The sequence below is a fragment of the Lynx rufus genome, unplaced genomic scaffold, assembly GCF_022079265.1.
Source record: "Lynx rufus isolate CCGP_SWC_20201006 ecotype Redwood Valley unplaced genomic scaffold, mLynRuf1.p SCAF_37, whole genome shotgun sequence".
Classification (NCBI taxonomy): Eukaryota; Metazoa; Chordata; class Mammalia; order Carnivora; family Felidae; genus Lynx; species Lynx rufus.
Window position 1 is genome coordinate 2,168,743 of NW_025814853.1, and position 25,142 is coordinate 2,193,884.

General features: G+C 58.9%; 1 protein-coding gene and 1 long non-coding RNA gene across 4 annotated transcripts in view; one reads left to right on the top strand and one right to left on the bottom strand.

Annotated features, from left to right (window-relative positions):
- The window catches only part of SLC38A10 (solute carrier family 38 member 10), a 44,719-nt gene extending 31,668 nt beyond the window's left edge, over positions 1–13,051 (bottom strand). For all 3 annotated transcript variants that reach the window (XM_047094107.1, XM_047094106.1, XM_047094105.1), the window contains exons 1-6: positions 12,663–13,051; positions 8,444–8,561; positions 3,738–3,783; positions 2,888–2,981; positions 2,539–2,682; positions 1,189–1,313 (exon numbers count right to left, since the gene is read on the bottom strand). In XM_047094107.1, the coding sequence (XP_046950063.1) occupies positions 1,189–1,313; positions 2,539–2,682; positions 2,888–2,981; positions 3,738–3,783; positions 8,444–8,561; positions 12,663–12,761 (626 nt within the window). In that variant the 5' untranslated portion in view covers positions 12,762–13,051. The remainder of the gene's footprint in view (positions 1–1,188; positions 1,314–2,538; positions 2,683–2,887; positions 2,982–3,737; positions 3,784–8,443; positions 8,562–12,662) is intronic.
- A 212-nt stretch (positions 13,052–13,263) lies between these two features.
- On the top strand, positions 13,264–14,830 carry LOC124522521 (uncharacterized). Its single transcript, XR_006964799.1, has 2 exons — positions 13,264–13,391; positions 14,264–14,830. It is a non-coding gene; the product is annotated as an uncharacterized LOC124522521 (long non-coding RNA).
- Positions 14,831–25,142: the final 10,312 nt, after the last annotated feature.

Below are 25,142 nucleotides of genomic sequence, written 5' to 3' on the forward strand. Positions count from 1 at the left end.
ATTAAGGATGGGGACGTCGGCAGATTGGTCACGCCGAGCTCTAAAAGCGCCATGGACCCCCCCGCCCCCCAACAGCCGCTCACTGTGGAGAATGTGGGCGTATCTACAGGCCGCCGCCCTCTGCAAGCAGCAGAACAAGATGGGGGCCCACAACCCTTCCAGAACCTACAATCTGACCTAAGAACCAAACCCAAAGGATGTGCGCTGGCTGCTACGTGGCCATCACCAAAAAGCCCAACCACGGGTTTATTTTTTAAAAAGCAAACTCACAGACAAAAAGGACAACCGGTAACTAGGTACGCGGTAGGAGAACGTAACTTCTGTCACCGATTATAATGGGGACATTAAACAGCAAGAGTGGAGCACGTTCTGGTGGGAAACCGAGCTGCCAAGAGAGACAGCAAGCGGGAAGTGACGATTTGGATCCCGCATGTGGGTGTAAACACAGCAGCACGAGCAAATTTATCTGCCACGTTAGTTTACGATTGGCACAATACGTGCCCAGCGGAGCTACGGGGGGGGCGGGGGTGGGGGGCTGCTCCGCCAGCCCCCCACCCCCGCCCCCCCACCCGTGCACCGATGGTCTTTTCCCGTCCGTGCCGGATTTACGCCTCTCTTTTGAGCGGGTTACCGTTCCGACCGGGCATGAATCACTGGCTCTTGTCATCCGGGGAGGACGGTAATGCTGCTGGAATTCTGGAAATCGCCTGATCTGCATTCACAGAGCCCCGCGTGCCAGAGAGAAAGCACGCTCGCGCACGCGCACACCCCTCCGAAGGCGCCCCGGCGGCAGTCGGAAGTCAATGTTTGTGCAATTTCCTTTTAAATATTCTCACACGAACAGCTCGGTTTTGGCAAAATGCTTGGGACTGTGTGAATCAGATGGTTTTGGGCTGTTCTGTGTTGCCCACAGCCAACTCTTCGGGGAGGGGGTGGCGAACTGGGCACTGTCCCCAGTACTGCCAGCAGCACGTCTCAGGAATGAAGTCGAGTTCCCTCTCGATAAAAATACACACAGCTCTCTCCCTCAACTTGGAGGGGGGACAAGTCACGGCGAAACGAGGCATTACAAGCTGGTGGCCCGCGCCACCAATTACAGAGAGCAGACGACGCCCACTTCCTGCGTCGGACCCCCGCCCCACGAAACACGCTGGCGCCTGGGGCCCCTTGGGAGCGGACGGCACTTACGACTGGCAGGCGAAGGACATGCCGAAGATGGGGATACAGCGGAAGACGCCCTCCCAGCGCACGTAGCTGACCCGCTGCAGCCACTGCCCGCCGAACAGGCCGTGCTTGAGGGAGGACAGCATGATCTGCACGAGGACAAGAAGGGAGGGCTCAGGACACACGGACGACCGGGACGGGCCCCGGGACCCCCGGGGCCTCGGCCACGTGCTCCCCTGCAGCAAGAGCTGACACTGCCGGCCGGGGCCCGGGGTCCCCAGTCCGCTCCCTCCGCCGTGCCACGGGCTGGACGCACGCAGCCACCAGGAGCTCTCGCTGCAGGACCCTCCTGGGCCTCCGGGCGGCTGCCTGCACTGGGGACTCGGCACAGAGAGGACACGGCGAGGCCCAGATGGTCCCCACAAACTGGGCAGGTCCCTCCTTTTTTCTTTTTTTTTTTTTAAAGTAAGTCCTACACCCAACACGGGGCTCGAACTCACAACCCGGAGATCGAGAGCCGCACGTTCCACCAACTGAGGCAGCCGAGTGCCACCCCCGACCCAGACAAACCTGGGGCTCCTGGGTGACTCAGTCAAGTGTTTAACTCTTGATTTCGGCTCAGGTCGTGGTCTCAGGGGTTCGTGAGTTTGAACCCCATATTGGGCTCTGTGCTGACAGCACGGAACCTGCTTGAGATTCTTTCTCTTTCCCTCTCTGTCCCTCCCCCGCTCGTTCTCTCTCTCTCTCAGATAAACAAATTTTAAAAAAGAATAAAAGACAAACCCATAGAGGACAGGGCTGTCTGGAGAGCAGGGGCGACCATCACCACACTGGCCCTCACAACTGGGGGTGCTGGCCGCACCCCCCCCCCAGCGCTCGGAGTCCTGAGGAAAACCCACTGCAGTATTTCCACCCTGTTCACTCAGGAGTGGGCGCTTCTGACCTCCGCTGTGAACAGGCAGGTCCGGGGCTCGGCTCCCAGGGGCCTCCGGGCACTCATAGGAAAGGAGCATTCTAGGCGTGAGCTCCACACCGGACCCCCCAGAGCTGGCCGGCTGTACACGTTCATCGAGAAACAACTTGCCCCCTCGTGACTAAACACTGGCGCCAAGACTCCCGATCCCAAGCTACACAGAAAATGTCTTTCCGTAAAACGAGGAGCATCCACACTTTGTCTCCTGGGGAGTCGGCTGCGCCCCCCGCCCCGGAAGACTCCCCTCCCCCGCCGTCGACGGCCCCCGAGGCCAGGCGGCCCGTGTGCCCCACCGGGGCTCACGAGGATAACTCTAACACCTCCCGGCTGCCAACCACGTTCCCGTCGGCCCCAGAAGGCAGCGGGGGGCCAGCCCGGAGCCTCGGGCGGCCTCCACTCACCACGAACATGAACACGGTGTAGAAGATGAGGGCCATGGCGCTGAAGGACTGGATGGAGGCCATCATGTTCCTCTGCAGGCTGAGTGGGAGCACGATGCACAGGGACACCGCAAAGAGCAGGAACACGCGGAAGGTGCCGGTCACCTGGGGGGAGCCGAGCATGCCGGGAAGGCCTCGCCCCGGGGGACCCCCAGCGTTACGAACCTGCGAGCCTGGAACCAACCCCGGCCCATCCCGCCTGCCCTCCCGTCCGCACGGGGCTGAGCAGTGGCCCCACGGGGGCGCCACGCGGAACCGCCACAGGAGCGGCCACGGACCCTCCAGGGTACCGGGCCCGGGCGTGTCTTACCTGAAACCCGAACAGCCGAGCAAAGAAGTTGGACCCCAAGTCGCCAATCACAACGTAGAAGGCCATGCAGGTCCCCAGCATCAGCCCAATCATGCTGCGGAGAACGCGGTGGGGTTGAGAGGGCACCATCCTCGCAGGAGGCCAGGGGTCGAGCCCGGGGAGTCCCCGCCAATCACGGCTGGCCGGCGACCGCCCGGAGCCGGGCCCCATGGGAGACGCGGTGCCCAGCGTTCACCGGTCTGCGGGGCTGGGGGGCGCAGTGCGCTCTATCCCACGCGACGAACACTGAGCAACTAAACTTCTCTCCCCACGGGGGGCTGCACACACTTTCCGGAGCTACCAAAACGCCCCGCGGTGCTACTCAAGTTAAAAGAACAATCGACTGCTTCCAAAGAGAGTTGTTCTTCTGCGTTCACGATTCCCTGATTTAGAAGTCTAAAAGGGCAATTTCCCGGCAATTTTTTCTTCTCGCAAAACTTCACTCCAAAGGGAGAAAGATAGGACATTTCCAATCTGATGCCGCCTTGAGGCGACAGCGTGCGGGGCTGGGGGCGCAGGGGCTTCGGGAGGGGTGCCGAGGAAGGGGCCCCAGCTAAGCGAGCGCCGCTGTGCTGTGTTCCGAGCTGTCCGGTCCTGAGGCTTAAGTAAGACTTTCACCCTCGACTCTAATCATTTTAAGAGAACACTAACTTGAACTCTCAACTCATCAGTAAGCGACACCTCAGAACAGGGTAGCCTTCTAAACCAATGCACGTCTGAGGCACGTGGCTCACGCAGCAGCCGTCCCCGGCTTCTCAGCACGGGCGACGCAGGGCAGCGGGCGTCAGGTCGGCGAGGCCGCTCCACCTACCTGGTCTCCACCAGCATCTTCCCCGCTCTCCCGTAGGCGTGCAGCGCTAGGGCGGAAACAGAGAGTCAGCTCCCGGCCAAGAACACGAAAAGCGCGCCACCAAAAACGCCTCTAAAAACGAGGTGAGGACGGCCACGTGACAAGGACCCACGGTCTGGAGTTTCACGGGTGTGAGGAGAGCGTGCTAGGATTTTGGGTCCGTGCTGCTTCCGGTCTACCATCAAGGAAAGCACGGGAAAAAGAACAAAGCAAAGGAAAGACACAGGCAGTTGACTTTTCTCATTCAAAACAAAACAAAACAAAACAAAACAAAGGAAAGGAAAGCTGTCCCTGCAAAGTGGCAGTCTCCCACACGCAGCCCTGAAGGAGGCCGGCCCGGACCCGAGGCTGCAGGTGCACACGGGCGGGGGAAGGGCGGGGACAGGGCGGACAGTGCCAGGCGACCTCGCTTCCCCGTCACCCCAGAGCGCCGGTTCTCCAGGCTCACGCCAAAGGGACCTGGTTCAGGGCTCTTATGTTCACTCTCTGTGATTTCAGAAGAAAACTCTGAGAATCCTTTCTGGTGGGGCACTTTGGGTGGGAGGGGACAAGACGTCTCAGGCCTGCCCCTTTTCAGGATGGTGAACAGCGTGTCCCACGGTGGAGGGGAGTTGCCTGTCCTTCCTTCTTGGCAACAGAATGGCTTTGAGCAGATGAGAGGTTAAGAGCTGGCTCCACAAGGCCCTTCCCAGGACTGAACAGTGGTCCGGGAACCCCGCATCCAGGCAAGTCCCCGCCGTCCAGGCAAGTCCCCATCCCCCGGGGGCAACCGGAGAGGGGGTGTGAGCGCACAGCCCAGCTTCCTGCTCCGAGGGACTCGGAGAGCAGGAAACATGCAGGCCAGTTGGTGTCAATGAGTCCAAACAACACTCGTCACTTTTAAATGACTTCGGAAGAGGCACAGGGCTGCCAAGAGCAAGGGAGCTTGGCACAGGCGACACGGGCTACGACGAGCGGGCCTCCCTGGTTTGTCTGACTCCCCGCCGGAGACTCAAGGCCAAGTTGAGGCCTTCACGAACGAAGGACTCCAGACGGCAGCCAGTAGCTGAAGGTCTGCTGTCACCAAAGGGAAGTGCTCCAAGGCCCCCAAGGACGGCCGGCAGGCAGCATAGCCCTGGACGTGACCCGGAACTCAGTGCCCCGCAGAGGTGGCCCGGTTCCTGGCCCTCCCAGTCCTTCTCCTTCTGCACAAGGAGGTGGAATGTCTACAGCATACTCCAAATGCTCAGAGCAGCTGCCAGAAACAATTCCAGGACGCGCCCGCAGCCTGGACAGCAAGAAAATGGAAGGTACTCTAGGAAGCAGAGGAGCACGGTGGGAGGTGACCCTCTTCACCCAGACACTCAAAATGACATCCTGACCGGGCCATCCCAGTTCCTGGCCTCCCCACTCACTCCTTTCTTTACCTACCCTGCCCCTACTTCAAGTGCAGATCTCTCAGCAACCTCCAACCCGGAGTCTCAAACAGAAATGCCCAGCAGCCCCCAAGCCCCAGCCTCCCGCCTGGCACGGTGCTTGGAAGGGCAGAGGGGGCCCGGGACTGCCCCTCAAGGGTGGAACCACAGCGCCAGACCGGCCCCATTGGGCTGGCAGGCGTCCGCAAGAGGGTTTCTGAGCAAGCCCCATCTGGTCTGGGTGTGGACCAGAGCTAAGCCAGGCCGTTTCCCCCCCACCCTTCCCCGGCCGGTGATGGGCACTCTGCAGCTAACAGGCCGGGCCTCATGAGGACCAGCAGTAGGCGTGGCCCCGTACCAGCCTAACCAGTGCACTCGTGCTGAGCTAGGACTGGTGCCAGGAGGCTCTCCCAGTCCTTCCCTGGGAGACAGGGTGGCAGCTCCTCCTGGGGGCCACTGCTCGGCCCAAGGCCCTGAGGCTGCCACGGACACAGAGCTCTCAGACCACCGGGCTCAGTGCGGGAGCCGGACCGCACTCCCGCTCTCTCCGCCAGCTGTCCAAAGCCTCCTCCGGACCACCGCCCAGCATCAGCAGGGCAGAGGAGGTGGTGCGCACACTAAACTGTGCCGTTCAAGACAGGACGGCGACCGCAACCCAGCCATCCCCAGAGCCGGGCCTCGGACCGCATTTGATTCCCCAGTGCCACCTGCACAGAGGACAATAAAACATTTGTTGCATAAATGAGGGTGTAGAGACCCCTGGGCATCAGGAGGCTTGGCTTTATAGCCCTCGTGCCCAAGCCACGTACCCACACGTGTGGGTCACACATCTGAAGACAGGCAGGGAGAAAACTGGCCGGACAGGCCCCCTGCAGGCCCCACCCCGGGCCCCGGAGCGGGCAGCAGGCTGACCAGGCCCCCGGGAGGTCGGACGACGAGACCACGGACACAGCACCAAAGCATCTGGTGCTCACAACTGAGAGCCTGGAAGCACCGGCCACACTCCACAGGTCGGGGTGCGGGCTCAGGGTGGCCTCACGGGGGCTGAGGCCACTGGAGGAGGCGGACTGGCCCGCAGGTCTGTCTTCTGAAGGCAAGGTTTAGAAAAGTCTGCGTGAAGCAGGCTACACAGGGTGAGGAAGCAGGAGGTGAGAAGTGGAGGAGATTCGCCAACACGGCCCGTGAGCAGCCAACGCCACAAACACACAGAAGTAACAACAGCAAAAACCGCCCGGCGCTCTATTTCCCGACCAGCCGAGCTCCCTGTCCAGCAGCCACCTGCACACGGGTCACAGGGAGGGGGCAGCACGTGACCACCGCGGGGGATCACCACACTGCAAAACCATCGTAGACTCACGTCTGGGCGAGGCAGACATACCTGTGAAAACGGCCCGTACGCACCCCCCCCCCCCAAACAGCCGTGGAGCGTTAGTGCCCCAAACGGCCTATTTGTTTGAGCTTCGCCCCCGCCCCAGCCCTGCACGGTCTCCAGGTCTGGCCGAAGGCCATCTGTCCACGTCCCTGTCTTCCACGGCTGCCCGACGCCCACGGACCCAGCGGACGATGCACGCCGGGGCCAGGAGGTCTGCTGACAGAGACGGTCCGTCCTGACCCCGTGGCACCGGGATGCGGGGCGCCTCCTCGAGGGCCACCCTCTCCAGCCGTGGCGCAAGCTCTCACGGTCTCTTCCCGGAGGCAGAGGATGGAGAGGAAGACCCTTCAGTAGGTCTCCGCCCAGGTGTGGGTCCGAGAGACACTCTTCTCCTGTCGAGGACTCCTCTCTGAGTGGCGGGGTCTCTGTTTCTGGGAGACGGGGCCAGGCCCGAGGCTGGACACCAGGCAGCCGAGGCCGCAGGTGGGAGCTCACCCAACTGAGCCACTTTGCTGGACGAAAGGCACCACCCACAACCGAAGACCAGTGGTGGTTTGGGGCCTCTTCTGCTTCTAGCAGTGGAGCTGCAGTCGCCCCAAGCACGTGGGGGGGGGGGGCCCAGGCAGCTGCGTAGACGGGCGCCCACTGTCCGATTCCCTTTCGGCCTCTCATGTACCACCACATCGGTTTGCCTTCTCGGGGACTTTCTAAGAATAATCAGATGGACCGCTGTCAAACCCGCAGCCTTCCCGGGTCTAGGGTCACACGTCCTCTTTCAGGGCACAACCAAGCACCTCGTGGGCCGTCTTCTCGGGAAACCCCGCCGTATGGAGACCCTCAGAGAGGAGAGAGGGGACCCCGAGGCCAGGGCCCTACAGGCGGGGAAGGGGTGCCCCGGAGCACGATTCATCCCGGCGCGGTCCGTTCACCTGTCACTATCACTTCCTCAGGTGGCTCCGACGACGACGACGACGACGGCCTGAGAGCACGGCTCTCTTCGGGGAGGAGAGAAGGAGGCGCCCCTTCGGCTCTGAGGTCAGAGCGGATGCTGGCAGCTTGGTGCCGACGCAAAGCCGACAAACTGGAAGGAAACCCGAGGTGGAGCCGCCAAAAGCCCATGCGCGGACCCTGCAGATGATTTTATTTCGTTTGGCCCCCTGGAATCTGCACGCCACTTCCTCTCGCCGCCTCCTCTCGGCCCCGGCGCCCCGGCCACACGCTGGCGGGAGGTGGGGGAGGCCGGGGAGGGGCTCTGGTCCGGAGCCCAGGGACTCTGCCCAGCTCTGAGATCCCCCACGCCAGACATCCGCGGCGCGAAATCCACACCAGCCCGAGGACGCTAGGAAAGTAAGGGGCTCGCCCTTGAAGCCAAGTGGCCTAGGAAACAGTCCAAACCAAAAGGAAGCAGAAAGCGCAGCCTCCTCGCCCTCGCCCTCGCCCAAAATCCAAGGAAGACAGAATTAAAGGACACAAAATTACAACCATGGGCATCGGGGAAACAGCACCGCTAGGGAGACAGGTGACGGGCCCGCCACCGGCCCAAGCCCATGACCGTCTCCCCCATGGCATCCACGGCGCGGAAGCACAGCAGACCCCGGGCCTGAGGCCCGCGGGTCCCGCCGGAGTTCGGAAGGGAGACTCCCCCCGGGTATTTGCACAAGTCGGGGACGGCGGAACAAGGGTCCCCTCGATGGTAACGCATGTGTTTCCGTTAACGGTTTTTGAAAACCGAGTTACGCTTTACGATAAGGAAAAGAAATGCCGTTCAAGGAAGTCCGGAAGCATAAAGTGGACGAAAAGCAAACGAACGAGGGAGAAAGGGCCCGGCGCCAGAGCGCGTGCTGCCTGCCTAAGAAGGGGCTTCGGGCTGGGGCCACCGCGCCAGGGGCCAGCGCTCTCACCCAGGCCGGCGTACGTTCTCCGCTTGCTCAGGCTGGCGGACTTCACCAGGAACATGCAGGACTGGTGTGTCATCCAAGAGCAGAAAACCAAGAGCAGGGCCCCCAGGACAATGCCACACTGGAGGGTTGGGAGAAAAAGAGACAAAATAAAGCCAGCCGGTACTGTGGCCTCACGCGCGTGGCTCCCGAGAGCCCTCCCCGCCTCCCTCCGCTCTTGCTGACCCAAGACCCGGGCTCTGCCTCGCTTCTCTGCCCACGGGTGGCAATTCCCAGCGCTGACAGGGACCGATTCCCCACGTGTGGCGGCCACATGCGTCGTGGCCCTGAAAGAGTGCCACGGACACCATTTCCTCGGTGGCCTCTCCGAGTCTTAATGAACAGCCAGGTGCCACCAATGAGCGGCCCCCCCAGTTCTCCGCGTGCACCCCGCAGTTCGCCACCTTCTAGCCACTTACATCAGCAGCTATGAGTGGTGACCACATTCCGGAAGGAAGAGATTAAAAATGACATTGACACCTTTCTTACGAGTTCCAGAGACACCATCTGACCCAGCGATCGCACCCCCTGCTATTTTCCCGGGAGAAATGCACACATACACGTTCACTCCAAAACCCGCACGTACGGAAGATTTATCTGTAATCGAAAGCTGAAGAAACAGCTCCAGGGCAGGGACTAGGAAACCTTGGGGAGCGTCTAAAGGGCTAGAGCATTTTTAGAAATAAACACAAGGTCAAAACGCCTGGGTGGCTCAGTCAGTTGGGCATCCAACTCTTGATTTTGGCTCAGGTCATGATCCCAGGGTCATGAGATTGAGCCCCAAGTCCGGTTCCACACTAGGTGTGGGGCTTGCTCAAGATTCTCTCTCTCTCTCTCTCTCTCTCTCCCCCCTCTCTGCCCCTCTCCCCCACTCGTGGTAATAAAAAAAAAATTTAAGCAACTGAAATAAACACAGCGTCTTGGGACTGGGTTTTGAGGTTGAGTTGAGAGCAGGGGAAACAACCCGAAGGTTGGTGCCCCTACAGAGCAGACCAGTAGAGAACTTCCGTGACTGTATTTGTTTTATCCAGTCGTCTTTCCTCTCTGACTTCCGGGTCCCCCGTGTCAGGTGAGGTACCAGGGGTCCCTGTTACAAGTCAGGAGCCCTGTAGAGAGAGCCCTCCCTTCTTTCGTATAAGTGTCTGAATGCTGCAACGAGCAGACTTTTGTAAAATTTTCCATTAGTTCCTAACGTCAACGGTGACTCGGTTCCTGGGGGCTACACCCAGCCTCGGACTTTTGTAAGAATTTTTGGGTGACTCACTTAGATGTCGTTTCCTTCTCACTCCCTTTTTTCCTGTGTAATCTAAGCGCATTACCCATATTTGCAGGGAAAAAAAAAATAAAACAAAAAAATAAAAGCTGAAGAAACAAGTGTCCTACTGGTGTCGACCAGAGACGAACATATAACATATCCTACAAATCAGCGATTCTACTCGAAGATAAACACCCCAGAGAAATGCACACGTGCCGGCAAAGCCCGCGCACAGGTGCCCACAGAGCTCCAGATGCAGGGAAGGGAACGAATTGTAGCATATCTGTATAACAGACATTAAAATGCACAGGTAGGTAGGTAGACATTAAAAGACGCATAGCAGGGGCGCCTGGGGGGCTCAGCCAGTTGAGCGTCCGACTTCAGCTCAGGTCATGAGCTCACAGTTCATGGGTTCGAGCCCCGCGTCGGGCTCTGTGCCGACAGCTCGGAGCCTGGAGCCTGCTCCGGATTCCGCGTCTCCCTCTCTCTCGGCCCCTGCCCTGCTCGTGCTCTGTCTCTCTCAAAAAATTCAATTAAAAAAAAAATTTTTTTTTATTTAAAATGCACATAGCAGGATGATTCTGTGTCCATAACGTCAACACAGAGGCACCACCCACGGACGGCCCTAGAGGTGAGAGGGTGGGCCGCCAGTGGAGGGGACAGTGCTGGCAAGGCTGTGTTCCTTGACTCGGGAGCTAGTTACCCGTGTGCGCTCACTTTCTCACAACCCGGCACGAGGACACCTAAGAGGGTGTTTTGCTTCGGCAAAATGTCCATTTTTGCTTAAAGGACCCGAGTTACTACAACCAGACAAACAAAAAAAGCCCCAGACCAACTTTTTTTAAATGGCATGGCTGTCGGACACTAAGCACACACATCCCCAAAGTGCCCGCTGGCCTCCTGCTGCGCTCCAGCCGAGGGCCGCCCACAGAGGGGATGCCATGGCCAGACGAGAGTGGCTGTCCCAACCCCGCCAGGCCCTCAGGACGGGGGAACCACTTGCGGTTCTGTGCGTGCACGTGGGCCTCCGCCACTCAGCTGTGAGCTCCTCCTGGGCCAGTGAGTCTGGCCCACGTTTAAATGCTCTGGCATGGGGCGCCTGGGTGGCGCAGTCGGTTAAGCGTCTGACTTCAGCCAGGTCGTGATCTCGCGGTCCGTGAGTTCGAGCCCCGCGTCGGGCTCTGTGCTGACAGCTCGGAGCCTGGAGTCTGTTTCAGATTCTGTGTCTCCCTCTCTCTGACCCTCCCCTGCTCATGCTCTGTCTCTCTCTGTCTCAAAAATATAAATAAAGGTTAAAAAAAAAATTTTTTTAATAAAAATAAAAATAAATAGATAAAGGGACACCTGGGTGGCTCAGGTCATGATCTCGCGGTCCGTGGGTTCAAGCCCCGCATCAGGCTCCACAGGGACAGTGCAAAGCCTGCTTGGGATCCTCTCCCTCCCTCTCCCTCTGCCCCTCCCTCACTCGTTCTCTCTCTCTCTCTCTCAAGATAAATAAACATTAAAAAAAAATTGAATGCAGATTCAGGGGTGCCTGGCTGGCTCCAGTCAGTAGAGCATGTGACTCTTAATCTCAGGGTCATGAGTTCAAGCCCCATGTTGGGGGTGGAGCCTACTTAAAATAAAAAATTTTTAGGGGCACCTGGAGGGTTCAGTCAGTTAAGCATCTGACTTCGGCTCAGGTCACGATCTCACGGTCCGTGGGTTCGAGCCCCACATCGGGCTCTGTGCTGACGGCTTGAAGCCTGGAGCCCGCTTCGGATTCTGTGTCTCCCTCTCTCTCTGCCCCTCCCCTGCTTGTGTTGTGTCTCTGTCTCTCAAAAATAAATAAGCACTCTTTTAAAATTAAAAAAAAAAAGAATCTCCAGATTAAAAACATAAATGTGCTATTTTTATCCAAAAGATGCTCAATATGAAAAATGCAAAGTGTCTGTTACTCCAAAACCAAACTACTGATGCCCACTTTCAGTTCCAAAACGTCATTTTATTTTCATTTTTCTACCTATTTGGTTTCATCATGCAAGACTGGTATGTGTGGACTTGCGGGCCACCTGCCCTCTCCCTCCTCTCCCCCCCCCCCCCCCCCCAGGAAGCAGCTCTCTCCAGCGGGCAGGGAGAACCGCAACTCCATCCACCGGGCACTGAAGCTGAGAAGTTCATTTTTAGGGAAGAAGTTGCCCAATTGACAATTTCACCAACGTTCCTCTTCTAAAGTCCCAAACACCTATTTTTTGTGCGTTATTTAAACAGAAGCCAAATGAATCCACATCTCAAAAATGGTGACTTTTTTCCATCCGGTCGTTAATGCCCGACACCTATTTTTAAATAGATTTCCGATTTTTTTCAACCGAGGTAAGATTTACATATGGTGACACCCACAATCTAGCAAGTTCTGTAACGACCTTGGAACCAACACCCCAATCTAGTTCCAGGACCGAAGGACTTGACTTGTGCCCCCCCCAACACACACACACACACACACACACACGCCCCCATTACAAATGCAGTCGGGTCAGAGTTTTTAAAAATAATAATAAAGAGGGGGCGCCTGCCTGGCTCAGTTGATCTCAGGGTCCTGAGTTCGAGCCCCAGCACCCAATCTCTTGGGTGCAGAGATTACAAATAAAATCCGTAAAAAAAAAAAGTTATAGTCCTAAAGAGGAATAACACCGAATCCTGCGGCCACTCCCCACCTGGGAAACATCACTCCGCTTTGCCACGCTCTGCACTGGGGTCTCAAGCGGTTAACCGGGAACTCTCCGGCCGAGGCCGAAACTCCGCTACCGCGCGCCTTTTACGGAGGGAATCCCTCTGGGGCTTCTCCCGCACATCCACCCGGCCCTGGCTCCCCGCGCCCCGCCAACAGCGGACCCTGGGCCGGGTGAGCCCGCGGCGGCGAGGGGGCGACCCCTGTCCCGCTGGACTCACCTGTTTGAAGCAGAAAGGCATGGTGAGCACACTGACCCCTACTATGCTGTTCACTATGTTGGTGATCAGCCCCCAGTTGGAGGCGGCGGCCGCCGTCATAGCGCGGTGTCTAGGGCCCGGGAGCCCCGGTCCCAGGCGCTGGACGACCGCAGGATGCGAGACCCTGAGGGGAACGGGCGGCTGCCTGGAGGCGGCGGCCTCACGGGAAGGCGGCAGGGACAGTCAACCTCCAGACCTCGCCAGGCTTTCCGGCTGCCTCATGGCATCGCCCCCCTCCCCCACTAGCTCTCGCTGGCCGCCTCCGGGTCCCCGCGCCCACACGCGGAAGAGTAGCCAGGCAGCAGCCAGGGACACCTCAGCCCGACTTCACGGCCGCCTCTGCGAGAACACTTCCGCCTTCCGCAGCCTCCTCTGCCCGGAAGTGACGGCAGGAGGCGGGCTCTGAGGGGCGAGCACCAATGAAAGGCGGGCCTGGAAGGGCAGGCGGTGTCTTGCGGGGCTGGCGTGAAGGAAGAATCGACGTGGCCTGGTGGGGCGGGCCTCGGCGGATCGTGAGCCAATGAGAAGCAGGTGCGGGCTTCCGGGGCGGGGCCGGGGGCCTGCGGTCGGCGGGTTGCAGGCGGGGTCTGCCGTGTTCGGGATGAGGGTCCGCATCCGTCCGGAGCTTCAGGCCGCTTTTCCCGCGGATCCGGTTTCTTGAGCCTCGCCTTGCAGGGGCTGGAGGACAAGGTCAGTGGCGGTCAAGAGAGAAAGGGCAGCGCGGCGCCTTTCGGGGAAGAGCGGGGCTTGGGGGGTTCAGTTTCAGCGATTACACTTTGGGACCGATTTCGGGGCGTGTGCTGGGTACCCTGGCCGCGGGGACGGGGGCTTAAGTGTTGGAGCTGAACACCGAACCAGTGTGGAGGAGCTAGCACCTCCGTTTTACGAGTGACACGCGGAGGCACAGAGAGGTTTGGTGGGCGCACAGCTGGTAGGAGAGGGCGTGGGGATCTGCCTCTTGGGCCGGCGCCCTTTAGCACTACACGTGGATCAGTGCAAAGAGAGAAGCTAACATTGTAAAAGGAGCAGAGGAAGTACTGTGAGAGGACAAGAGAGGTGGAGACCAGTAGGACTCCTGAAATCTAGGCGGGCTTCAAGAAGGAGGTAGCTTCTAGGCCTGGCCTTGAGGGACAAACAGGAATGGAAGACTAAGGGAGAGAATGGAGAGAGGCCCTGAGACATCTGTGAATTCCTGGCACCTGGCGATGCTCACTATGTGTCTGCTGACTGGATGGATAGAGACAGGAGGGCTGGGAAGGACCTTCTCAAGAGGAAGCAAGTAAATCCAAGCAAGCTGGAACTGTGCACAGGAAGAGTTACCAGCTGCTGGGAGAGGATATAAGGCAAGTGCTCTGTCTCTCTGTCAAAAATAAACATTAAAAAAAAAAAAAGATCTGGGCTGAGATCAAGAGTTAGATGCTTACCCTACGGAGCCACCCAGGCACCCCCTCATTACTTTCCTTTAAAGGTTTACCACACATGGATATATCCCTAAACAATTACTGGGAAGTTTACTATTTGTCTCTTAATATTCATTTTTTCTGTCTCCCAAATTTCGCCAGCACATGCGGCTGCCTAGGATAAAGAACGCACTTCCCAGCCTCCCTCGTGTCTGGTGACGCTTCATCCTACTGCTTGTAACATAGAGGTCATGGGCGGAAGCCGGCTCGGGCCATGCGGACCGTGGCAGGAGTGGAACAGCCAGCTGCAAGGAGCCTGGATCCCTGGACAACATGAGGTTGCAGAGCCATCATCCCAGCCCCTGACTGCCTCCTCCACACTGCTCCACGGAGTGCAGACAAACCTCCCGTTTAAGCCATTGCTACTTTGGACTCCGTTGCATGAAGCCCAAGTTGTAGCCTAACTAATTCAGCAGCGTATGGGGGTAGAGCATTTGGGCCTTTTTGATGTTTCTACTCGTGGACCCACATGTGTGTATTCTTCTGTAACTTCCCTTTTGACTCAACCGTTGGCAAGATTCACCATCATACTGCTGCCCTGAATCATTCCTTCTTGCTGCTCTCTGGAAGTCTACTGTTCAGAAAGCCCAGAATACATGTGTTTATGCTCCTGCTGAGGGCACCTGACTTGTTTCCAGTTATTTGCCATTATAAACAGTGATACAGTGACGGTATTGTCTCTTTCCTCTGTTAGAGTTTCTCTAGAGCAGGAACCTACGAGGGGAATTGTAGATCCAAGAGTATGCGAGCCTTCGATGTTCCTAGATATGGCCGAACTGCTTATACTGTACTTCAGAGTACTTATAAGAGTTCTTGCGAGTTTACGTCGGAGGCTGGAAAACTTTCCTGCAAAGAGTCAGATAGCAAACGATGTGTTCTGCTTTGCAAGCCATGTGGACTCTATCCCAGCCATTCAGTTCTGCTGTCGTAGCTCAAAAGCAGCGCTAGGCAATACGTAAACAGAGGAGCGTGTCTGTGTTCCAATAAAACTTTATTTACAAAAATATTGGCTGGCCCAATTTGGCCTGAGGGCCATACGTTGCGCTCCCCTGCTCTGAATTGTCACCATCACTTGGTATCATCGATGTGGTCAGTCTGGTGACTAAAATGAAATCTTCCTGTGGTTTTAATTTGTTCTCCTTACTTGTAGGTTAACCACCTACTCGTATTTTTTATTGTCCATTCGTATTTCTTCTGTGGAATGCCTGGTCCTTTTGACCCATTCTTCTAATTAGCTTATGAATTTTGAGAAGTTCTTTCTATGTGCTTGATAACTAACCCTATGTCCCTCATACTGGGCCTGTCTGCTGTCTCCTCATTGTATTAGTTCTCCATTGCTGTTGTAGCAAATCACTATAAACCTATCAGTTTACCCAACACAAATCCCTTATCTTACGGTTCTGTAGGTCAGAAGTCCAGTATGGGTCTCAGCAACTGAAGTCAGGGCCTGGGCAGGCCACCCCCTTTCCGGAAGCCCTAGGGGAAAATCAGTTTCCCGCTCCTGAACGCCCACAGAATTCACTTCCTTAGAGTGGTAGGCCCAATAGCCCTGTTTTCTTGCCAGCTGTAAACGGAGGGCCGTCCCCAGGTTCTGGAGGCCACCTCATGGTCCCCTTCCTCCACTCTCAGAGCTTCAACGGAGGGAGGGGTCAACTTCCCCTCAATGTGCATTTCTCTGACCCAGCCAGGAAAAGTTTTCCAGTTGTAAGGAGTCACATGATTAGATTGAGCTCATCAGATAACCCCGGATAATTTTCCCATCTCAAGGCCTATTACCCTAGTCCCTTTCTACCAAGTCCCCTGGGCCAGATGAGGAAACATTCACAGGTTCCAGAGGTTAAGGGGTGCACATCTTTGGGGAGGCCTTTGTGCCTACTACACTCATTCCGAGATTTAAGTTACGTTTCTTTGGCAGGAATATCTTAGAAGTGATGACCTGTTTTCACTGAATCCTAGCGGGTGCTGCCAGACTTTGCTTTGTCCAATCACGGACGATGTTCTCTTTGATGGCCTGATTACATAGGCTTCTCCACCGTAAAGTTACCTCTTTCTCGTTTGTAATTAATGAGTGTTTTGGGGCCAGGTAATTCGAAACTAAATATCCCGGTCCCTATCAAACTTCCAATTTATCAACTGATCGATATCCGTGCAGACTCGTGGTTTCCTATTTTATTCAGCGGGTTGTAATCCGTGACTATCACTGGTTTTCTTCCCCGTGTTCTAGTGTATCCCAGATTTGCACTGTCCCTCGGTGTGTCCTTGTCATGATCTGAGGACTTTTGCTCTCTTGCTCAGTAAGATGTCCCCGGCTCATCTCGTACTTCTCCTGCAATTAGTCATTTCTCCAAGGATCCCCAAATCTTTCCAATGGAGAATGGTAATAGAAGCAAAGATCTGGGCCCCGGGTGTGCGCTCAGCCGTGGGATGTCCCTGCTCCCGGGCCACTCAGTGACAGAGCTAGGAGGTCGGGGTGCATTCACCACACACTCACGGCCGGACTTCCACGTAAGCCCATCTGCGCGTGTTAAAAGCCACGAGTTCGTGGCAGGACCTCCAAACGCCCGTGGAGGTCCAGGGCCATGGTGTTCATTCTAGAAGTCCCCCTTTGGCATTAGCAACTCCCTGGCTCACGCCCGCCCACGTCCTTTGGGCTCCAATCCCCTGCCCCCACCTGGATCCCCTCCCCAACCACGTCAGTGCTGGGTGGCCTCCCCCCCCATCCAATCCCTGCTGGCACAGACACCCGGCTCATCCTGCCCCACCTGAAGTTTTCAGGACTGAAGTGAAAGTCAGTGGCCATTTTTGACCCTGTGCCCCCTCCACACTCACCTCCCACACGTGAGATCAATCACCAGAACAGACAGGGTACCGATGTCCCGTGGGAGACCCCTGTGGCTTCTCCAACACAAAGGCTGTGTGACCTCAGGCACATTCATGAACCTCTCTGAGCTGCTCTGGGGCATCCAGAGGATGAGGTGAGGATCCTTCTTCTCCCCCGCTAGGCAGGGGCTGCTGCTTTGCCAGGGGTGAGTCTGTCTCACCCCATTCCCCTCCAGATCCCCCCGCCTCAACCATCACCGAAGAAATGCGGGGGCCCAGCCTGGGCTCAGTCCACATGGGAACCGCAGCCACTTCTGAGAAGGGCTCTAGGGGAGCCGGTGGCAGGCAGAGCCCGGGCCAGGGAGCAGGATCTGTCCTGTGTGTGAGTGGAAAATGGAGCCAATGACCCCACCTGTACACGTCCAGGGAGGGCTGGCCCCTTCTCTCCCAGAGAGCATCTTTATTAGGCAATTCTCTGCTTTTTCATCTGGGTCTCCAGCTTCCAAACTGGAGGCATGGTGGGAGGCCAAGATAGCCCTTTGGAAATGAGTGTCAAGGACCCCAGCGGGGGGGGGGTGGGGGGGGAGGAGCCTGGGCTATGTGGGCGTCGGGGAACCTTGCATGGGGCCTGGCAGGCAGGGGTTACATTCTCACTCCAGCCCAGTGACCGCACTGTCCAGAAACGAGTTTCCATCCCCCTTTCTGGTTGGTGCTCCCCCGGTCAGACCGCCTGCATCAGAGCAGGGCCTCGAGGCTACCCCAAATCCAGGGACGTGTCTGGGGGGGAAGCCCAGGGCCTGATGGCTCTGTCCCTGCCTCCCGCTGTTTATACAACCCCACAGCCATAAACCTGACAACAGGTCCGGAACACAGGAATAGATCTCATTTAGCATCCCCTCGATGGGTCGCCCCTGGAACCCACCAACCCCCTACCACAGCCAGACACGCCGACGGCCACGTCACGGGGGTAGCGACCACATGAAATGCCCAGCTGCGCAGGGAGTCTCAGGATGCAACCCCCCAACACACGCACTTGGCCTTGGCTTCTTGGGTGGGGGCAGGGCTGGGGGCAGTCAGGCCTCGATGAGGGTGGAGAAGCCAATCGAATCTGGTCCCTTCCACCAGCCCTGGGTGTTTGTCCACATGCTCTCCTCCGACTTTTTCACTGGCCCCCTTGGGAGGGGAGGGGAGACCCAGGCTGGCCCTAGCGTGGACACGTGCCCTCCTCCTCTGTCAGGATCCCCAGCTTGGAGCTACCTGGGGCCAAGATGGGGTTGGGTGCAGGGGGCTGGGTGGGCTAGGAGGGCCCAGCTTTGGGGGCCCGTCCCTGGGCCCAGACCCAGAAGCCACTACCCAAGGGTTTTTCCCAGACCTTAGACTGTGGTCACCCCCTGGTGGCTCAGATGCAGGGAGGGGGGCTACGGGCCGAGGCTCAGACTCTGCTGAGCAGGCTGGGCTCCCGGGGGGCTGCTCTGGACCCCTGTGCTTGGCAGGCCTGGGAGAGCCGGGAGTGGGGGCACAGCAGCAAGGTGCCCTGGGTCTGGACGCTGATCAGTCTGCCTCCAGAGACGTCTCGCTGGCGGGGGGCTGGGGAGGGGCACCCCATCTCCTCGGAGCCTGGCCCCTGCCGCGCCTCCCCGGCTCTGCCGTCCCCGCCCCTGGCCGCCTTAGCTGCCCAAGCCAGCTGCAACTCATGCTGGGCTGGGTTCACACACCACCTGATTGGCCACACTCGCCCTGGAGAACCCCGGGGATTTGCCTGATGGAAGTGTGTGCAGAGGAGAAACCTGCCTAATTCCAGCAGATGCCTGCAGGTGAAGAGGGTGGGGAGCCCACCACGGACCCCGGACCCCTCGCCTTCTCCCCCTCAGCTCTGACCTCTGCTGCTTCCCACCGCCCCGCAGGTGGCCACTCTGATCCCGGAGCCCCAGACTCTGTCCTGCCCTTGGGGAGACGCTTGGCAGGAGCCTAGCCTTCTCCAGCCTCTCCTCCTTCCCTCTGCCCTTCTCTGTAGCATCCGCCGGCCCCAGCGCGCATGGGTCCCGTGGGTGGATGGGGCCCCTGCCTGGGCTCCCCTCATGCAAAAGCACCTCCAGGTCCTGGCGATCAGAGGCCCCAGAGCCCTTTTGCCCAGGGAGAGGAGCTCACAGGGCTCTCTTCTCCGGGAGCAAATTCTAGAACTAGAGTGCTCACGCCTGGGGCGTCCACAATGGCAGCCTCCCGTGTTCTCAGAGCTTTCTCGCCCGCGCTGCTCACTTCCAGGTGCACGGCGTCTGCTCCACTGGGTGGTCTGGGCAGGCGGCAGGGGCTGCGGTGACAGGAGCTCAGCCCTGGGACTGATGTATGGAGGCAGCCCCTCTAGACTGCTTGGGGGTCCGAGGCCATCGCTGCATGGTGGCCCCACAGTCTTCACGGGGGGAGAGGTGGGGACAGGCCTGGTCAGGACAGCACAGGGGCTGGGGACCCACCTGCCTCGCTATCCCCCCCCCCCCCAGCACAGGTGCACCGGGCAAACAGGACCCTTCCCTCTCAACTGCTGGACGGCAGAAATGAAAGTCCCCTCAAAACCTCTCATTCCTTCCTGTGTCCCAAGAGTGGAAACGATGCTGCTCCTGGAGTCGGGACTTCTGTCTGGCTCTGGGTTCAGGGGTGGCAGGGCCCTCTCTGGCGGCCTCAGCTTCCTCACCGCTAGAAAGGCCATCGGATTAGAAGGTCCGTGTGCTGGGAGCCACCCAGCAGCTCACGCTCAGTGTCCCATCCCGGTTCGCCCCGGCGCCTGGGTGGCTTTGCAGACAAGCTCACAGCCCTGCCATCAGACTCCCTCCCTCCCCTCTGAGTGACGCACGGTGCTGGCCCTTCCCAGAGGCCCCGTCCACGGGGCCTGCCACCCAGCCCGCGGTCGTCAGTACCCACTGGCAGCTGACTCTGGGCTAAGTGTGCCCTGAAGTGGCCCTCTGACCTGCATCCACGCCCCCCTTTCCTTACTAGCAGCGTCCCTGTCATTGCCCACAGCGGGCGACCAGCTACAAGATTACTCTTCCCTTTTTCCCCTTGCGGCCAGACGTGCTCATGCGACTAAGATCTCACCTGTGTTAGCTGAAGGGTTGAGCAGGTTTCAGGAAAGGCTTCTCAATAGTCCTTTTTACCTCCCCCTTCCTTCCTCATCCTGCTGCCTGGAATGCAGATGTGATGGCTGGAACTCCTGCAGCTACAATGGGGCCATCCTTGGCTTCTCCCTTTCAACACATCTCTCCCATCCAGTCTGTCGGGAAACCTTGCTGAATCCATGTTCAGACAGTCTCACTTTGGACCACCTCTCACCACTGTCTCTGTTTCCACCACGATCCCGGCTACCATCATCCATCTCTCTCCTGGGTCCCTACAAGGTTCCCCTCGCGGAGGAGCTGCTACCCTGGCCTCCCCACAGTCTGCTCTCCGCACAGCGGCCAGAAGGTCTGACCTTACCTGCTTCTGTTCAACCCCTTCGCGCTCAGAGAAAAGCCTAGGCTCTCACTGCGCCCACACGGTCAGCGCCCCACCATCCCCTTTCCTCACTGTTCCCTTGCAGCCACACTTCTCCTGCCGGGGACACCCCCCCCCCACCGCCGCCCAGGCCTTTGCCCTGGCTGTCGCCTCCGCCTGGAGCATGTCCTCAGATACCCCTAGGCTCTCTTCTCTACCCCCACGCTTCTGTCCATTCCTTGCCTCCCTGGAGGCCATTCTGCTCATCCTACTTAAAATGGCAGCGGCCATCTAAGGGCCCTCTGCCAATCCCTGGGTCTTCCCATGGAACCTCCCGCCTCCTGACACACCCTTTAATTTACTACTATTTATTGTAGTAGTAGAAGTATCGTAGAAGTCTGCCAGCTTCCAGACCATCTCGCCTACTAAAGGGCAAACTCTATAGCATTTGCTGAGAAACGTATGATGCTCGGACCCCGAGGAGGGAGGCCGCGGGAGGCGGGCACTGCCCAGCTCGGGGCCACCCACCACCGGCAGAGCCTCTGGTGTTGAAGCCACTTGTTTTGGGTCTCCTGATAGAGGCAGCCAACGGCAACCCCTGTTAGCCGCTCCACTTTACAGATGGGGAAGTTGAGGCTCAGAGAGGCAGAGCAATTTGTCCAAGGCCACATCACTCCTGGGTGTGGGGCTGAGATGTCGGACGCATTGTCGTGGCTCCAGGGTCCCCTGCACCCCAGGGCTGTTCGCCTCTGCCCCCCGCTGAGCTGAGGGCAGTTTCTTCCTGCTGATGCTGGAGTCCAGCACAGCGCCTGTGGACTAACCCGTGGGGACACTTCAGGACACGTTAGGAGAAAGAGGGTACAATGAACACTATGACTCACTCTAGACCTGACCCCTGGCCGCAAGCTTTAGGAGCCTCGTGTGGCCCTCATGTGGCCCTCACGGGGCCCCCATTTCCCTGGTCTGACCGGGTGCGGTCCAGCGGCTAGTAGAGGTGCGTCCCCAGTCCCACCAGGTGTGGCCAGGCTGAGGAGGAGGGACAGCGTGAGCCCTGTGAAGTTCCCCAAAGCTTCAGATTGTAGTCCTGGTCTGTAGGAGGAGACGCCCCCGAACCTCATTATCATCTTGTAATTAGAGGGGTTGTTGAGATTCAGCGAGATGAGAAACCTGCCTCTGTCCGTCCACATGCTTTTCCCTTTCCCGAAAATTCCAGGCCCGAGGGTGGCGCTGCCTGGATGCACAGGTGCACAACGCCCGCCCCGGACGAGGGGGCCGCGTGCACGAGCCGCGGGCGCGCTCTCCACTCTGCGAGTGTGGGCCGGGTCCTCCCTGCAGGTCCCGGGGGAAGTCACAGGTCGTGCCCCTTCCTGTCAGGGCAGGAGGCAGGCCTGGGGGCACAGGAAAGGCGGGGGTGACTTCCGAGCACGTTCTCCACCTGATTTCATTCTCCCGAAACACCAAACGGGTCAAGAGCTGGCACTTGACCCCAGTCACCTGACCCGTAACCACCAGGCCACACAGCTGCCCCCGTCTGCTCTGGGCCTCAGTCCTCCCTAAGCCAGGATGTCCAGGATGTCCCGTGGCCGCATTCTGCCCAGCCTCAGCCCCGTAGTTTGGGACAAAACCGGGGCTGAGACCCCCGCACTGCTTTCTACCCCAGGGACCCTCCGCCAGGCAGGCCCGTGAGGGGGCACAAAGCCTCACGCCTGCTCCCCAGGCTGTGTCCAGGGAGGGGTGTTCTGGCAGCGGATGGGTGGTCCCCAGGCTAGCCAGGGTGAGATCCCCCGAGGCTCTGAGAGAGAGGAGGGAGAGGTGTGGCCTGCAGGGGCCCTAGTCTGGCACCTCCTGGTCCTGGGGGCCCCCTGCCTGCCTTCCTCTCCAGCCCCGTAGGTGGGAGCTGCCCTGTCCACACTGGCCCACCTGGGCTGGCCCCCGAAGTGGGGAGACCTCCCCAGAACTGACCCGCCCCCAGGGCAGCCACCCAGGGATCAGAGAGGTGTCACCGTCCCCCCTGAAAGGTGTGCCCCGAGTAGGGTTTGTCCAAATACCACAAAGCCCGTGCACCCTGCCCAAGGTGACTCACAGCGGAGGAGGGGCGACCCTGGAAAGTCACATGGTCCTGCCTCTCGAGGGACATCCCCCTCCTGGGGAAGGTTTCCCTTGCCCTCAGGATACCCGAGCTCCTCCAGGTGGCCCCAGTGGACCCCGAGTGATAGATTACTGACTTCTCTCTGCAGGTTGGAGGATGAGGCTGGCGGGGGGGGGGGGGGGGGGGGGAGGGAGACACAGCTGGGAGCCCTGGGGCGCAGTTGGGCTGTATCCAGGCTCCCCCATCCAGCAGCTGCAGCCCCCCAGGCTCCCCATACCCGTGGCTGCCCCACAGTTGAGCAGGACAGTGGCCACGGGGAGGTATGCAGGAATGCGACATGCCCAGACGAGGGAGGGACAGAGCTTCTGAGAGCGTCCCCAGCTGTGCAGAGGCCAGGGCAGATGGAACCCAGGTAATTAGAGCCTGTGACAGCCTAGGGGAGAGGGAGACAGGGAGCACGGGTGGGGGGTGTAGGACAGGCTGTCCCTGGGGGCCTAGGGGACCTGGGGGGTGGAGGAGGGATGGGGCCCAGTTCGGGGTGGGGGGGACTTCAGGGGCGTGGGGGGGGGGCAGGGCCTGGACAGGCCCTCTGTGTGAATCCTCAGGTCCCTCCCGTGGCAGGCTGTGGTCTGTGCCTCTGACCTGCCGCAGGACCCCCGCCCGCATGGGGGGTGGCGGCTCAGCCCTCCTCTCTGCACACCAACGGCTCAGAAGGACGGCGCGTTCCAAACAAGGTTCCAATCCTCTCCCCAACATCCAGCCAGCAGTCTGGACCAGGGACTTCACTGAAATGCAGTGCTAACCGCACCCCCTCCCGAGACTGAGGCAGGAAGTTGAGTGTCACAAAGGGCCTGGTACACAGCAGGTGCTTAATCGACAAGGACCCCCGCTCGCTCCCTGCACTGCCCACCCCTTCCTCTGCAAGTGGCCACAGCGGGCCCCGCTTCTAACTCTGCCAGGGAAAGACCATCGTCCACTTGCTGGAGCGTTGGTGGCTCACGGGCGCCCTGGGGACGCAGAGGGCGGTCACGGCACCTGCCATGTCGTGTGTCCAAGGTCGAGCAGCAGAAGTGTTCCGGACGCGGGCACCATCGCTGCCACCTGGTGTCACTGTCGTTGTTGGGTGGCCAGATGAGCACAGAAGAAGTTTTCGTATAACGCGGGTGGGTTCGTGAAATCCCAGGCCGGGGGGTGGTGGTGCTGAGGCCAAGTTCAGGCACCCATGGCACAGCCAGGGCCCTGCCAAGGTCAGGACTAGTAACAAAGGTCCCCCAGACTTGGACTCCCGGCCCAAGCCCCTCCAGCTGTCCTCACCCTCCTGGTGCAGAAGGCGGGTGGTCCAACCCATCTGGGGGTGTGTCTGGGAAAAAGAGGACCCCTCCTCTTCCCCCCATGCTGTGCAGGCCTAGGTGTGGTCACCAGCCTGGTTCAGCGGGCAGGGGGGTTAGGGTGCCCACCCTTTTATAGGGTGCGGTCCAGCCCTGTGCCTGTCCACTCCACGCCGATGGCTAGTTACCCTGGGCTGGGCATTCTGGGGGCCTGGCGGTGAGGCCCAAGCGAGCGAGAAGCCCCCCGGCTCTCCTGGGGAAGACAGTCACAGCATGCGGCCGCAGGAAGTTTCCCCCACCCTTCCTGGGGGCCCCCAGCCTCTAATGGGGGGAGGATCTTAAAAGGGGCCCTTTGTGTGGTGAGCTCCTCCCTGGGGGCTGAGCCACAAGGTCACCTCAGTTTCTCAGCTGACGGGGGATGAAAGTCACTAGAATTCAAGCCTGTGGATGGGAGTCACCCCAACAGGTGGCTCCTGAGAGGTGCCCAGACCAGGACTTCCTAATGCTCCCCCCACCCCCAAGCCAGGCCTGTCATCTGTGGGACCTACTACATGCCCTGTGGGGCCCGGCGCAAAACGAGAACATGTACCCCGTTCAAAAGGCTCGGAAAATGCCACAAAATGTATGAGAGCATGAGACGAGCTTCCTCTTCCTCCGTGGTTCCCATTTGTCATGGTGTTTTTATTTATTTTTTTATTTTTCATTTTTAAATTTATTTTTAATTTATTTTTAATGTTTTTATTTATTTGTGAGACAGAGACAGAGGCAGAGCATGAGCAGGGGAGGGTCAGAGAGAGAGGGAGACAGAATCCGAAGCAGGCTCCAGGCTCCGAGCTGTCGGCACAGAGCCCGACGCGGGGCTCGAACTCACGAACCGTGAGATCGTGACCTGAGCCGAAGTCGGACGCCCAACCGACTGAGCCCCCCAGGCGCCCCGTCATGGTGTTTTTAATGGCCATTTGATGTCATTCCAGTAAAGAAAAATGCAAACTAACGACACACGTTGTCCCGGTCACCGTCATGCTGGGCGATGCCAGGCTGCACCCTAAACACAGACAGAAGCACCGAGGTCGCTCAGTCCGCACAGGGCCGCCGGCACAGGCTCCTGGGTTTGGTTATTAGCAAGAGAGCGTAGACTGTCTCCGCTGTTTTCATGGCACTTCCTCCTAGTCCGGGAAGCAGGAAGCCGGCGGGGGAGGGCCTGGGTGCGGGCCTGGCGCCCGGGGGTCCCTCCCCTTGCCCAGACCAGCAGGGTTTCGGTGGGAGGGCTGGGCTGACGACG